A 16,243-nucleotide genomic window follows, 5' to 3' on the forward strand; every position below is an offset into this window, starting at 1 on the left:
GGACTCATGGGTCACAGCCCAGGCTCCCGCTATCTCCGCCTGCCCTTGCAATAAAGATCCTGCCTTAAGGGGACAGTGTTGCTGTCCGGGGGAGATCCCATGTTATTAAATTCTCCTCTGCGCAGCCCCCCCTCTGCCCTGGTGTCAGATGGGATAAGTAAACACAGAGGCGCATGGCGTCTGGCAGGTGTTACAAGACGGTGCCAAGTCCTGGTGCTCTTGTGATCACCCTCAGGTGGATCCACCAGGGACGGTTCAGCACCTTGCTATAAGTGTACACACAGTATTGCGCGCACACACACACACAGACACACACACCACACACACATACAGTTTGCACACACACGTCCACACACACATCAAGCGCACACACACAAACACACACACCACACACACATACAGTTTGCACACACACATCAAGCGCACACACACACACACACACACACACACACACACACACACACACACACACACACACACACACACACACACACACACACACACACATAGTTCATTACAAGAGCAACAATCAATGTATGTTTGAGCCTACAGGTCCTGCCCACACTCAGACAGTTGAGGTGACAGACTTGTGTGGCGGTCCCATTTGCACAAGAACACCCACTTGAACATCTTTGTGGTCGATCTTCTCATGCTTGTATCGTGAAAAAGAAGCTGCACGTTTTATTTGATATTGGTCTGTTTCTGACAGATAAAAGGTTGAGAACTGCGAGAACTGAAGGCAGACAGGCGGGCACTTTGTTTTACGCCTGGCTGCTGTTGTGGTATGGCAGGTGCTGCATCTATGGTGCATTAGCACCCGACTACAAGCCTACTTTACAGCTGACTGTGGTCAGCAGCAGCACTTTATTGAATATGTGCAACTGTGGTTGAGACTTTGTTTTTGTTATTGTAAGCACACCATGTACACATGTTCTCACAGGATTTAATTTTTTTTTTTTTTACACTGCATTGGTTTGAAACAATCAAATTGAATCAACATATTTTTTGTCCTCCAAATGTCAAGGTCTGGGATATATGCCTAGGCTACATTATGTTGGTGCTGCAGGTCTGTCGTGCCCAATTCTATTTCCAATAAGCTTCACCAAAGTTTTGGACTTTGCGTGTGACCACTGAGTTGGCTATACAAAGACGGTTTTCAAACCAGGCCAGGGACCAGTTTTAAGTAATTACCTTAAAACAAAAAAAGAAAGAAGCCAAAACCCACTGGGGCCTGACACATCATTTGGGAAACACTGAATTGATTAACTATACTGTTGCCTTTTGTAAATTAACAAAGCCTTTTTGTGTGATAAGTACACTGTAATAACTTTATAACATAATAAGACAAATACGTAATTCATGCGAAAATATGTATATGTTGGTGAGGCTGTTCCTCTCAACTTCCCTTAATATTCCTTCCTTTATTTAGACTTCCTTTCCTCGGAATGCCATATCCAGCTCCATAATAACAAATGCTCTGAATGACATTATGAATGTATTTTTCACCTGTAGGACTGAGGTTGGCTGTCAATCCTTATGTAATTGATAGATCACCACTTCTGTAAATACAGAAATGTAACCATTCTTTAATTTGACAGCCATTAGATTTATTTACAGTCATGTTTTTTTTTATTATATAAAATTGAAGCATTGCAATGCACCATTTTGTAAAGGTGTGCAGCTGTTGTACTGACGTTGAGGTCCCTGATTGTGGAGTTTGTAGTTCCTTTGGTACTTTCGAACTACAATACGTTAGACGCGGAAATGTACACGAGCATGAACGCGAGAGGTCACATTGCTTTAGTTCTCTAATGTTTTGAGAGACACTGCTGGTACTTATGGAGACATTAAGATCAGGTATTATATAGAAAATAATGTGTTAAGTACAAACATACTATCGCTATCCATTTGCAATGTTATCGTTGTACAGCATGCTAGTTATTAGACATCGCTATCTAGCTAGATACAATACAGCTGCATCATGTTGCAATCAATTGTATAGCTAGCTAGGTAGCAAGCATTAGCATACTAGCTGTCATCTGGTTAGCTAGCTAGCTAGCTACAGGCTCCACCGCCATACAGACTAATATCTGGTGAGCATCTCTGTCCAAGATAACTATGCGGCCAAAGAAGTGCGACAGCTTGTCCCCATGGTCCATTGACATTGATTTTGATGAGTAAGCTACTAGCTAGCCAATAGAGCGGGTCAATGTTGAACCTGACCTGACAGCGTCATGCCATTGTCACCTTATTTAGGCGAGAGCTCTTCGCATAATGATTACGGTTATGTTAACTACCCACAATAATATATATGACAGCTGTGTTGGCTAGTCTATAACTTTGTGTCTGATGATTGTGTCTGCCATTATCTTCTCACAGAGGAGCCTCATCTTAGGCATGTGGAGACAGACGTGCTGATTCCCAAGATGATGAGGGAGAAAGCTAAGGAGCTCTGTGCTGAGAACGTTGATGGTACGTGTCCAGTCCAAAGTCCACCCCAGGGAACATTCACTTCTTCCTGGTTTACTCAGGGAAATAGTCAGTCATGCCCTGCGTCCTCAATTCTCCACCTTCTTAACCTTTTCCCTGAACTGAACACTTGTTCACTCCCCTACCTGTATTTAAATGTGCAGTATTGGTGTTACCATGGGCTCTAACACTATTACTGTGCTTTTAAATCTATGTGGGGTATTAGTGGACAAATGCACAGTTGAAAAGCTGGAGAAAAAGGGTGCTTTCACACCTATGGTTTGTTTGCTTAAGTCCGAATCAGGGTTGAAATTATTACTGCATTTTGTATTTGGTTTGATCAGGTATCACATAGCCAAATCTCTAGTAACATAACTTAAACAAAAGCCATGTGGTCATTCATTTAATGGACAGGAATCTGCTGGGTTGTTCCAAAACATTGCAAGTGGTGATCTGGTTGTTTCTATGGTTTCAGTTTGGTTCACTTCAGAGGGGTCTGACTATATGAAAATACCCTTAGGGTCTGTCTACACCCATTGCAGAGGGGCTGAAGTTTCATTGCTTATGCAAATCCACTGTTATAACTCAAAAGCTCTTTTTTTATTTTTGCCTGATAATGTACAGTTAATTAAAAAATATATATGTTTTTAGGGCATTTCTGCTTTATTGGGATAGAGACAGTAGAGACAGGAAGGATGGGTGAGAGAGAGGAGGGATGAGATGCAAGACATGTCGAGGGTCGGAGTTGAACCAGGAACCATGCGATTATGCGGTATGCGCATTAGTGTGCTATGCCACTAAGCGCCCAATGTACAGTTAATTCAAGCACCACATCATCAGCAAGGGGGGGGGGACTCAAGGGAACTGGGTTGGAGATAAAATATTTTAATTTCAGAATTCAGTTTGCCCCTGGACCCACCAACGTTCTCTTAGTGGATTCATGCAAATTTCACCACTGAGCATCACTGTTATAAATATGGTCCATCACTCCATCACCGTTACTTAATGTTTGATCAAGCACCCATGATCCCTTGCTTGTTGCCTATATTTGTGTTTTTCAGTTTGATGTATATCCCCGGTCTGAACCGTTGCAGAGGTTAATTTGGTTTTAAGACCTGATAACGAAAGAAGACATTCTAAGCCTTTTAGACCAAACCTGATATGGTGGTTTTAAATAAATGCATATTCCTCTTTAGCACAAACTTAAAAGTTGTTTATTGACTTCCTCTTTTCAGTTTCCAACTTCCCTTTTAGATCAACGCCAATGTTAGCTTTATTAGGCGGAGCGTAGACCAGTGATCTGGTAGATTCACACATACTGTAATAGAGACGTTTGACAGGCATATGATTTTATTAGTGTGTGGTTGAATTTCAAATACTTCGTTAAATGTTGGTAATATTTTTGCTGTTGCAATGCTGCATACTTTCTACAGTATGGGCTAGTCCCTGTGGATGGATGTGGGGATTTTGGAAGGTCTTATTACTCATTGCTAGATTTATGGACAGAGTTACACATGGTTTCGTCTCAGGGAATTCAGAATTCTCATTTCATTCCAAGTATCAAATAAGTAATCTTCTCTGCTACTTTGTATCTACTGCTGTTGTCCCATATCCCTATGTCCCTTGAATTGCACTCAGCAATATTTATTTTTCTGTAAGGAGCCTCGGCCGCTCGTATTTTGCAACCAAAACTCTTCGGTTTGCATCTGGCTTTGACGCTGGCCTTTGATTGCGTTTCATGTCGGTCCCCTCCATCATGCGCATGCATAGGAGACGGGTCTTTGGAAACCCCCTATATGATCATTGCCCCCTCACTTTCACACCTCCACCCCTGCACTGCTGCACGCTCCTGTAGTGTTGGCGACACTCATATTGACTGTTTGCACTTGCACAGTGCATTTTTTGTGTGTGTGTGCGTGTGCATAGTAACTCTGATTAGTAATATTAGTATCTGGTGGGGGCCCTGATAGCCCTACTCCATACCTCCTCGACAACAAGGTTCCCCTCTCCCAGACCACTGTGTAGGCCTAGTCATAAGCTGGAGATCATTGTCATTTGGCTTGTCTGTGTAGGATGGATGACTGTTGATGTGTGACCAGGCATCAGCAGTATTAAGAGTGTCAGAGTCCTGGGAGGGGTTTCGGTTGATTAGATTAGTTGCAGTGTTCTGCCTCCTCAAATTGGTTTTGCCGGAGGTTTTCTGCTTTCAGATGAACGCGCTCGTGATAATCATACAGATAAAAGCAATTATTACCATTGTTGAGGGAGAAGGTTTGAGGTGTTGGAGAGGGGGACCTAATTAGAGCCTGACAAAGACCTTGCTAACAGTGTGAGGAGCAAGGCCCTTCAACACCTCTTTTACACCACAAACATGGCACCTTTCATCTTAAAGGCATTGCTACCCAGTGCAAGAAACGAGAGGAAATCCTCTCCCATCCTTACAGTTTACTACAGGTACCACTATCTACGGTGCTGACCTTTCACTGTCTCTGCTGTTTGTTTTGTTTTCCGGAGCTGGGTTAAGGCACGTTATAATTTTTTTCATGAAAGTGTTGTTGAGTAGAGCGAATCCTTATTAGCGGAAAATGCCTTCTCCAGTAAACCTAAAGAGATCAAGATACTGAGTTTAGTGTGGCGAGACTTAACAACAGTGTGGTTGTTTCTCACTGTATGGGTGGATTGGGCTCCGTGTGTATATTTGTTCAAGCTGGTTCACCCCAAGCATATTAATACCTTGATAGGCCTGCTTGCCCTTGGTGAGCAGTGGAGGGTAGCTTATTTAGAATGGTGGCTCCCTGTTACTCTGTAAATGTGGAAATAAACAACCACAAGTATGACCACCGTGGTGCCTTGGTTAGTCTCGGTTGGCAGAAACATTGCCAAGATAAGAGTAGTGCGAATACCAGCTTGTGGTTATTTGCCCTCAGGCTGTTCTATAGAGAGTATAAGAGATGTCAGAGAATATTGTATATAGAAATGGACTGGGCCCCCCTGCTTAAAAAAAAAAAAACTAACCTTCTCTGATCCATTGCTAATTCTAGTGCCCTTCCATTTTGTTTCAGCCTTCAACCACTGCTGTAAGGACAACGGCTTCATGATGGTGTTCAGGTGTCGGGAACAGAACTCTGCACTGAAGCAATGTCTGACTCTACAGTGAGTGTCGTAATACATGCAATCACTCATGCTGAGTCTTTTGTAAACTAACAGAGGTTTTGTCGTTTTGTTCTTTGTTGTAATGCAGTGTTTGTTGATAGTAACGGTGGCCTTTGTACGTCCGTCCACACAGCTACAAAGACCCAGTCTTCTACGAGGAGTGCAAGCAAGAGTACCTTAAAGAGAAGATGGAGTTTGAGAGGACAGGGATCCCATCCAAGAACAGGAAACAGAAGCTCCCAGCCAGCATGTAAAGAGACAAACATCCTCCCTCGGAGGACCGGGGGAGTGAGGTTGTGAGTGGGGTGGTGCTACTACCCGCAGGCCTTTGCTTTGCAGTGTGTTTATATTGTACATACGATTAGGATCACTCGCTAGATCAGAAGTCATGATGGAAATGGACAGAAGAAATTAAAAGCATTTTCAGGCCATTTATACTGTTGACTTTCTTGGCCCGAGGTATAAGCTGTTTTGTGAGCCAAGTTTGCAAGAATTGTCTAACAAAGGGCCTCAGCAGGGTTATACAGAGCTTGTAGAAATGTCAACTGTGTGCACCAAAAAGACACCGCAGCTCTTACCCGTATGTCACAAGACCTAATGGAAACCTCACATTGGCAGAGTCTTTCAGCTCAGTCCTGTATTTCAGAATGCCCAATAATGTTTTTTGTTGATGCAGTCTGTTTTCACTTGGTTGTATATTTATGATGAAGTGTCTCCTATGCTTGCGGATGTTTCATATTGAGCTTGTTATCGAAGCATCAGTGTAACGGGGAAAGGAACTCTGCCACTGTCTTGCTCTCCAACCAATTAATATTGAGCTTGTTAGCCTTCTGTAGGCCAAACACATTTAAGGCAGTAAGGTCCACAATTAGATTGTAATGGTCATACCAGTCCTGAGCTGATTTAAGAATGAAAAAGGTTTTCCATCACCACTTTTATCAGGCCGAAATGATGCGACGTAATTATCACAGATGAATCAGTTGTGGTGTGATGACAATTACACTACAGTTTGCTATTCGTGTTATGTAAAATAAAAACAATTAGACTCACAGTTCATTGTGTTATCAGCATATCAATATATAAAGAAAAATATAAATTCTTAGCCTTTGTTGTTATTTTGTCTGATTGCTCTTAAATGTCACAGTAGTTAAAAATGCATGATACATAATTATCCTCAAAATATCTGAAGCCTTCTTACAGATGTTTTATCTGCTTTAGCTTTGTGTCTCCGTCATGCATGACTTCTTTAATATGTGGCTTACTAGCTCTTGTCATTCATCTACCTATATATTACATCTATCTATTTATATTCATTTTATTCATCCAAGCTCAACACTGCATGCTATCACACTAGATGTGAACTGTGGCAGTGTTGCTGTGCCGTGAAGCAAGATAACTCTGGGTGTATTTTGATAGGACGGATGTTTAACGGTAAATGTACAGTGCTGTGGAATCTTTCGCACAAGCTCAATTATCACCTCTGTTGACTTTGACAACCGAAACAAGCTAATGATAGACATAAATAACCTGCATCACGACAGTAGATGAGATTTTTAAGAACTTCCCCATTCTTTATTTTGGACTCTTCATCTTGGTCCCGTGCGCTCTACTGTCTGCTAACTTATTCACACGTTGCCAAACGGTGTGTTCTTTCTGACCGCAGCAAACAGCGTTTCAAGTGAAACAGGTCTTATTGATGTTTCTCAGGGGAACAAAAAGAACATCAGACCTCACCACTCTTAGCTGGTCCCTATTGTGTCATGCACAATGTATGTAGAAAACTAAAACCACCATGAAACAATAAACACAAAGTGTACAAGTCAAGACAACACACGTAGACACTCACATTATTCATTTATTTAATTTAAATCATATTTACAAACAGTCTTAAGTGCAATAATTCTAAAATATAGTCCATATCTACTGTACATTGCATTTTGGTTTGCAAATCTTTTACAGAAGTGAGTATGAAACAGCTGTAAAACAATATTTTATTCTTAAAATCAAGTAATAAATTGATCACAATAATCATAAAGGAGACTGAAGAAAATGGAAATACGAAATATATTTTTTTACCATGGCCCTAATATGTGCTTTATGCACTTTCTGGACAAGACAGAACTCACGTTACATTTAGAGATTATAGTTCACTTTTTGATCCATGGAGATGCCCTCTGAGAGGACTTTTATAATAAACACTTCAGTGATACCCAGAAGAGAAGATAAAGGCCAAAACCAAAGGAATCTGTTTGGAGTGCAACATAGCCTTGCGGAATACTTCAACTTCACTAACTATACAAATTCAGAAAGAATTGCACCCACTCCCTCATGATTTTCACGTGCTCCCCATAACATCTATTACTTTCATGAATTGACATGGTTTTTTACAAGCCACCACACTTGATACATTTAATGCAGAACAGCTGAACTCAACACCAAAATAATGTGAAACAAATATATCATGGATACACATCTCAGCACAGGGATACAGTGTTTCTATAGATGTCAACTAGCATGTGGATGCTACCTACCCCTCATACCCTCCAGGGCCTTTAAGCAGTGCACTACTAGGTAAGGGTTGTAAAAACATAACCCAAACTTTCACACTTCCTCAATATTCATTTCCCATAACAAGTCAACAAAAAACAATACAAACTAGCCTTCAGTGTATATAAAACAACTGACAGACTTACAATGTATAATATGTTTAGTTATCAGGCAGGGTTCAGGAGGCAGGTGAGGTGAGGTCGATTGTACTTTGTGTGATAGATTAAAACAGTTGAGCCGTGTTTGGTACTACTAAGGGTATATAATGTGTTTATATATGCCTGTTATATGCACAGACACAAACACATGATCCTCATACCTAAACATCTCCTTTACATGATCGTGAAATAACCATGGGACTATATATACCTTTATACTTTACAATGGTAACATGTAAAGACTTACATGAGGGGGGGGGGGGGGGGGGGGGGGGGGTATGAGTATTCATCCAACTGTGGATGATCATTTAGCAAAGTGAATGAAGGTGGGTTTTGAGCTCTAAGAGAGACATATGGAGGATACACACATTCACACAAACGGAGCCTTTTGGGCTCATGAGAGAGTCTCCAACATCGTTCCCTCTTCAATCTATGATCATTCCTCTACCACAAGAGCCCCTGGGGAGTCATCAGTGTGTTTGGGGGAGTAAACCCAAGAGAGACTCCCAGACTGGTGGCCCAGTGGCTTAGTGGCTTGTTCCCCAGGCTGGAGGGTCCAGAGGAGTGGTCTTAAGGCAGGTTGGGTGTTATGCGGTGGCACCGGAGGGGGCCACTTCAGTAGGGCTTTGCCCAGTCCCCGTTGGGGCTTTTGGGGCTGTTGGAGCCCTTGGAGGAGAGGCTACCCTGGCTCTCCCAGAAGAGGGCATCGCTGGGTTTGGGGGGGCTGGGGAAGGACCAGGAGCTGTCGTCCAGGGAGGCCTGGTTCAGAGGAGGGGGAGGAAGGAGTACAGGGCTGCCCAGGGCTCCGGGGCAGTGGCTGGGCCAGGGGGCCTGCCAGCAGTCCTCCCTCAGGCCGTCCAGCGCAGGGGGCCCTATGGGGGGGCAGGGGCGTCCAGAGCTGGAGGGGACTGGGGGGGCACTAGGGGGGCGAGGCACTGTTACTCGGACTGTTCGGTTGTTCTTCTCCACGTCATCCAAGCACTGGACCGGGACAGTTGAGGCAGCTAAGGGGAGGGGTGAAAAAGTGAAGCGATAAGCTAAGTTAAGACACTTGAATTGAGAGGTGGACAGATGATTACATTGTTTCACCAACATGTGGCTCCCTCAATATCCCTCTTCACCAACACACTCCACAAACCCAATGTAGATTTCAACATGTCACCAAGCGTGCTTCGATGACCAAACACCTGTCACACCAGTCTGCTCATCAAGATCGGATAATGTCCCAATAAACTGTCTGTGAAACTCTCTCACATCATATGGCATGTGATTTATGTCACTGGCTCCACGATTTACACACTAGGTGTGACTGGTTGTCATTTGGACCCAATAATCAACTTTAGAGAGCTGTTGATTGGCTCGTTGAAGGTCAGGCCATTACCCCTCAAAGCTAGTGAGCTGGATGAATGCCAATGATAAATATGTGAAGTGTACCTTTATGGATATGTGGTGGAGTTGGAAGCTGAAAAGAAACAAGTGCATACAGTGTGACTCAAATACAAGGTAAATTGCAGACAAAAGCAAAGACAGCTAATACAGGCAGGCCTATATCTGAGGTCCTCTGCACGCGGTGAGAAGAGAGAGACAGACAGATGCTGAAGCTCCCAGAGGCTCTGTAGCTAATTGGCTGCGTACTGAAAGGAGAGACAGGGAGTGAGAATCACACCTCTTGACGTTCCCTCTCGTCAGCCTCTCCAGCCGCTGCTCAAACCAGACAAGCCCCAGGAACACAGCCCTGATTAATGCATTTATAGAGATGAGTCTCTCAGCAATACTGGAGAAGGCAACACGGCAAACTGAGACAAGAACACAGGCCTACTCCATCTTGGGGAGATATTAAGAGGGAGACTTCCATAGATTGTGCCTGTGAGGTGATGTAAAGCTGTCAAACGTGTCTTAGGCTAGTGCCCCAAGTACGGTTACTGCACAGATCAACAAATACATTCTACACAGTGTACCTGTCATCGTGTCTCGTGTGGATGGATACAGTCATCTAGAAGGCTTTCTGTGAGTACATTACTCACACTAAGCCTTCAACAAACAACTCAAACACTATCACACATTCACAGCCTTATCATGTGAAATTCAAATAAACAGTCGACCATCAATCATACGAACCCTGATACATAAACTCCCCCACGCGCACGTGCGCTGTTTTCTCAATATGCAGCACAAATACAGGCCCGAGATTACACACACACACATCATTGGTTCTCGATCCAATCATCATCTTGAGCGGATAATAAAGTTTAAATGAGAGTTCCTCTCTCTTCCTCCCTCCCTCCCGCTCTGCCGTGAGAGTGTCTCCTGAGAGCTCCATTTGAATAAAAGTGATTCCGTCGTAAGAAGCTCGGAAGAATACAGATGCTCAGTGTCTTTGAATAAATACATATCCCCCACTCTCTCTTTCTTTCTTTCTTTCTTTCTCGTTCGCTCTCTCTCCCTCTCTCTCTCTCAATCACCAGCCAGCTCATCTAAGGCATTGGATTATATCACTGGAATAAATATACTTGCTGTATTTCATTCTAATTTGCACCTCTAGTTTTTCTCTCTGTTACACAAAAGGAATAGTAACAAAGACAATCTCTCCAGGGAGAAACATATCAGCACAGGAGGGATGTGGAGGGAAGTCATCAGAATTTCCTAGAACACTTTAGTGCTATGACCTTGACATATTGTAGGCCTACAGCACAGGAAGACGACAGAGGGCTATAAGAGTGGTTTGAGAGGAACCTTCATTGCGTGACTGTGCTCAGGATCGCAAAAATACTTCACATGTTTTGTCTGAAACAGTCTCTGAAACGGGAAGAGATTACGTGACTGGTCTGTTGACTGAGGCCAGAGTTATCAGACAGATGAAGTGATGTGACAGTATGTTACGGGTTGCCCATGCTACAGAGTGAGACGTGTTTTAAGAGGTGTCAGCACAGGGTGGGTTATCACTCAGACTGAAGAGGAAAGAAAGGGGAAGTTGGGGTGAAAACAACAGACATTTATTAACACTAAATAATAAAGTCAGTATTAGGTGTTCTTGAGCATTGATTTATTCATTGGGCACATATGGTGTGTGTGTGTGTGTGTACACTGACACCCTCTCCATCATGCAGCAGGACTCACCTTGTCTGTTGGCTGTGAGCAGGGGTTTGTCTCGAAGCTTCTTAACAAGGTCTGTTTGTAGCTTCAACACTGAATGTAAACAGGATATCTCAGTGCACAGGTCCGCGTAGGTCTGCTGCATGGTCTTTGCCCTGGGAACAACAAGCAAAGTGAGAAAGATGATCATCATACAGGATACTCATTTGACCTTCTTACAAGTGTATCACAACCATGGCCCTTTCAACAACAGTAAATGATATAAATGTATTAATTGAAACAATTATTTAAATTAACATTAAAACCCAAAAACTAAATATAGTTTAAAACCACATGCTAATATAATGAGTAAAAATTTATTTTTTCCACAGTCAAGATAATTTTTTTTCAAGACAATATAGGCAAATGGTTTTATAAGATGTGATTTTAAGCTGGCACCTACAAACCAGCCTCTCCACACATTTGGTATAAGAAGATGAATCTCATTAACATTTCAGGTAAACTTGACATTCCTAATTAAAGCAGAGAGGGTGAAAGGGGGGGGGGGGGGGGATCCAGAGGAAAATAACAGATACATCTCTAGTGTCAATGTTTTCCTGAAAACAAATAAATCAAGAACAATCATGACACTGAATTTCTCTGTTAGACTTCCAGGATGGAGGCTGAAACAGTGTGATAACAGCTTAGATGCTCTTAACAAATAAACACAGTAAAACACACCATTACCCAGACAACACCTTACTTTTGCATTTGTATCTCTTAAGACAGGTTGTCGTTTTCAAGTGACAGAAACTTTGAATTTGCAGCGCCGACTAGTGGAAAAAAGGAGCATTATTTTATTCTATTCTATGTTCAAAACGAGATGCTATCTTTCTAATCTTGAGACAAGTAGCAGAATGCAGAGTTTTTTCCAACTACAGAGCAAATACATTTATCAGTAATATACTTGAGATATTCTAGAATCATCTGAATATGAAGTGATGTGACAAGAGTGGCTAGTCAGTGCTCAGTTAAGCTCCATCAAGTCTGGAAAATGAAAATGCATCCAGTCGACAAGTACACAAAGCTTTGCCACCCCCTGGTGGCTGATCATCCCATCGACATTCCATGATACCAGATATGAAGGAGCATAGAGCAACTTAGCAAAGTCTTCCCGGACACTAACTGAAGCAATTTTGCCAGGAGATAAAGAACACACCTGGTGTTTGACTCCATGTTCTGATTCACATCACATTCTGGTCCAGTGTTACCAGTGGGATCCTATGGGAAAAAAGGTAATTTTGTTTCAAAGGGGAAGACCATGGTAACGAATGAAACACTGAATAAAAAAAAATAAAAAAAAACAGATATGCATATCCTTAACTTATTTACCAGTGCTGGGCCAACAAAAGAGTGATCAAAAATGAAGAAAAGCCAGCACACAGAGTCTGCTGCTCCCTGCAGCAGATTCCATGTGTTGGCTTTTTCTTCATTAAATGAATGAAACACTCCCTTTTTGACAGACGGACAGACACACAGCTGTCTCTTACCCCAGAGTGCTCCTGCAGTCTACTGTTCTCCAGCTGCATCTTCTCCAGCTCCTCCTTCAGAGTGCGGATCTTCAGATCACTGTTCTCCCTGTCCACCTGCCAGTAATCCTGGGTGTTGTTCAGACTCTTCATCACTGAGAGGAAGAGAGGAGAGAGGAGGAAGGGGGGGGGAGAGAGAGATTGTTTCACAATCCAAGTGTTGATGGGAGTCCTGCGCTCTCGATGCTTAGATAGGAGAGAGACAGAATAGAAACTACGGCTCCTAACCATAGTATGTACCCTCACTGTCTTTTGGGTGAGGGTAAGGGACATTCATGACCATGCCACTGTACCTTGGCTAGTCTCCATCTCCGTCCTGAGCTGAAGCAGCTCCAACTCTTTGGCCTGCAGCTGCTCCGTCAACAGCTTCTCTGATTCACTCTTCTCTTTTTTCTAAGGAGAGAGAGAGAAAGAGAGAGAGAGAGAGAGAGAGAGAGAGAGAGAGAGAGAGAGAGAGAGAAAGAGAGAGAGAGAGAGAGAGAGAGAGAGAGAGAGGCACAAATCAATGAGCCTGGTTAAGTATAGAAAGAGGCAACACCAGAGACAGTCCGGTCTGTGCTGATATCGCATCTTAGACATGCACCTACATGCACTCAAATCAATGTTTCCCATCGTGTTCATCAAGGACTGTATGTGAGATTATGACTATGTTGTAAAGTTATTGCTGTACCACAAAAACACACTGCATAAAAGAAAGTGGAACCGATTATAGATAACATTTGGTCAGTTAGTTATGTAATGATGATTTGACAGGCTCAGTGGGATCTCCATACCAGTTTATTCAGCTCCAACTGTAGGTCCTCCTTCTCGATGTAGATGCCTCGGTAAGCACTGAAGGCCTTGTTCACATACTGGGGTCCCTCCGAGGAAGGCGCCTCTGGCCTGAAAAGCTAGAGGTTACAAAGGAACAGATGTTATCACAGAAGTGCTTTGACGATAAGATCGGCACAAAACCACCATAGTCTCTGAATACATGTCAGAGAGCCATTTTATAACCGATTTGGGAACACGGTTTATCTTTTGAGGACAAAGTCGCCCCTAACTCATACTATATCATAATATAATATATGCCATTTAGCTGACACTTTTTTCCAAAGAGACTGACATTGCAGTGAGTGCATACATTTCAGTATATATGGTCCCAGCAGGAATCAAACCCACAACCTAAGCGTTGTTAGTGCCATGCTCTACCAACTGAGCCACAGAGGACCTCATACCTTATCCTCCAGCTGTTTGACCCTCTTTCTGAGCAGGGTGTTCTCTCGCTCTGTGTCTCTCAGCCTCTTCTTAATGTCCTCATAGGCAGTGACAAGGGCAAAGTGGGAGGCCACTGACTCATCCCCGGCACACACAGACACAGGGCTCTCCCCTGCGTATGCCGTCTCGTGTTTCAGGATGCAGATGTCATCCTCTACCGCCAGGGGCTCCATGCCAGGCCTAGAGGACAGCAGAACAAGAAGGCCTTCTTAGTCACAAAACACAGAGCCAAGACAATGCAAAGGTGACCATGAGTGTACATTTAGGGTGGGATGGATGTGTGGAATTGATTGACTTTCATCTCAGCACACTGTATTAGGAATGGGTGATTGTGTTCTACCTAGATCATGCTAACACTTTAAATACCAGTAAGAGAGCAATACATTGGGTCACGCATTTGTATTACACTGCACTACAAGTATTAAGTTACAGTGAGTGGGGAATACTGTTCGTCAACATTCGTGCGTTTCTATGATGAAATCGGTTGTCAGAACCGACAGTCAAGCCTGGGAGCCCAGAGCCAACCTCTGGTATCACTGCCCGTGTAGAGGATGCAGTCACCACAAGAACGAAAGTGAGAGATCAAAGAAAACTTGTTGCTTCAAGCGAAATCGAAACCATTGATGCAAGTCACTGCACTAGTTCAGAAGACTTCTCGAACCATTCACATGTATTCCTACGTAGTCTACCTACACTATAGGCGATCGTTAGAAAGACATTGACATGAGAGCAACCAATGTAAACAAAATCGATAAAAAAAATTATAACCATGACTGAGTCGAATTGTACAAGTCCATGCTTTATAGAGCACTAATAAACACAGACGACTATGATGTTACTGATTTATTGTAGCTATTGCTAGTTCAAAATAGTTATTTTTAAATAATATTAGCTAACACGCAGAAAATATCAGCAACAAAATCGAAGGACACCATCCTGGACCTTAGTTATTGTCTGACACAAGGACAGGCCACGCTCAACTATCTGGTATATAACAAAGGAAAGGAAACACAGCCAGCTATCTGGCCAACTAACTCAATTTGTCAGTCAACCTGCTATGAAAACGACTGACAGTTGATTTAGCTAGCTAGCTAACTATCAGCGATACAGAGACGCGCAGGAAAACAGGCCGGCTGATGTCATGATCAACTTTGACAGAGCTAGCTGTTAGCCTACCTGATAGATGTTGTTTTCGAGGATATCACGTCGTGAATGCACTGCACATGGTTTGAAATAAATTAGAGTGCAACTGTTATGCTCGAAACCTATCTGTTATGGGTCGTAATTTCTAACTTGGCGATAACAAGACATTTGTCATCAAGGCAATGTAGCTTCTTCCACCGTGTCTATCATCAGCAAATGTGAAACAACACAAATGGCATTTAAAAAAAACTTCCGGGGTCACCCAACTGGTTTTTCAAAATAAAAGTCCCTACCATTCAATACACCGCTTTGATTACACCGATTAAAAACAGGTTTTTTTCAGGATTTCATGAGTAAAATACAGTGAAAATAATAATCTAAGATTCATGATGGAAAGATAGATCAATGGTAGCGACTAACATGACGAGGAGAGCCGCTGGACTCGAGCCTCGTCCGATCTATACATGCTTTTCTATCCTCCAATTTAGCTACATTGTAGAAATCTATGAACTCGCGCGACACCTGCTGGTGCCTGATGTGGCCGACTCCTCTGCTTGATGAGGCTAGTTTTCTCCAAAGCTTTGGTCGGTGAGTCCATCATTGTAAACTAGTAGCCAGATTTTATTACATGTATCTAGCTAGCAAAGTTGCGAGACCACTTGCTTGAAATGTCTTATGTAAGTCTCTAGAATGACAAGGCTGTATTTCTCGAGGCTATCAACTTAGGCTAGCGGCAACAGCCGATCCAAATTGTTTTGAAAGCTAGCGAGTCAACTGGCTAGCTAGCCAATACATAGCTATCTAGCAAAACTGGTGAAGTATTTGGTCCCACATAAAATAAACGACGACTTTTTA

The 16,243-nt window shown here is 42.8% G+C and overlaps 2 protein-coding genes across 2 annotated transcripts; one reads left to right on the forward strand and one right to left on the reverse strand.

The window, feature by feature from the left end:
- Positions 1-1,742: 1,742 nt before the first annotated feature.
- cmc1 (C-x(9)-C motif containing 1) lies at positions 1,743-6,721 on the forward strand. The gene is made up of 4 exons (XM_083679672.1): positions 1,743-1,857; positions 2,380-2,472; positions 5,532-5,622; positions 5,756-6,721. Exons 1-4 carry the CDS (start codon positions 1,839-1,841, stop codon positions 5,874-5,876), a joined length of 324 nt encoding a protein of 107 aa, XP_083535798.1. The 5' UTR covers positions 1,743-1,838; the 3' UTR covers positions 5,877-6,721.
- Positions 6,722-7,461: 740 nt separating this feature from the next.
- azi2 (5-azacytidine induced 2) lies at positions 7,462-15,600 on the reverse strand. Its single transcript, XM_083679246.1, has 8 exons — positions 15,422-15,600; positions 14,206-14,425; positions 13,762-13,878; positions 13,282-13,381; positions 12,950-13,083; positions 12,619-12,680; positions 11,445-11,575; positions 7,462-9,331 (listed from the first exon to the last, which is right to left on the reverse strand). The coding sequence occupies exons 2-8, from the start codon at positions 14,416-14,418 to the stop codon at positions 8,943-8,945; spliced, it is 1,146 nt and encodes a 381-aa protein (XP_083535372.1). The 5' UTR covers positions 14,419-14,425; positions 15,422-15,600; the 3' UTR covers positions 7,462-8,942.
- Positions 15,601-16,243: the final 643 nt, after the last annotated feature.

The sequence above is a fragment of the Argentina silus genome, assembly GCF_951799395.1.
Source record: "Argentina silus genome assembly, chromosome: 10".
NCBI lineage: Eukaryota > Metazoa > Chordata > Actinopteri > Argentiniformes > Argentinidae > Argentina > Argentina silus.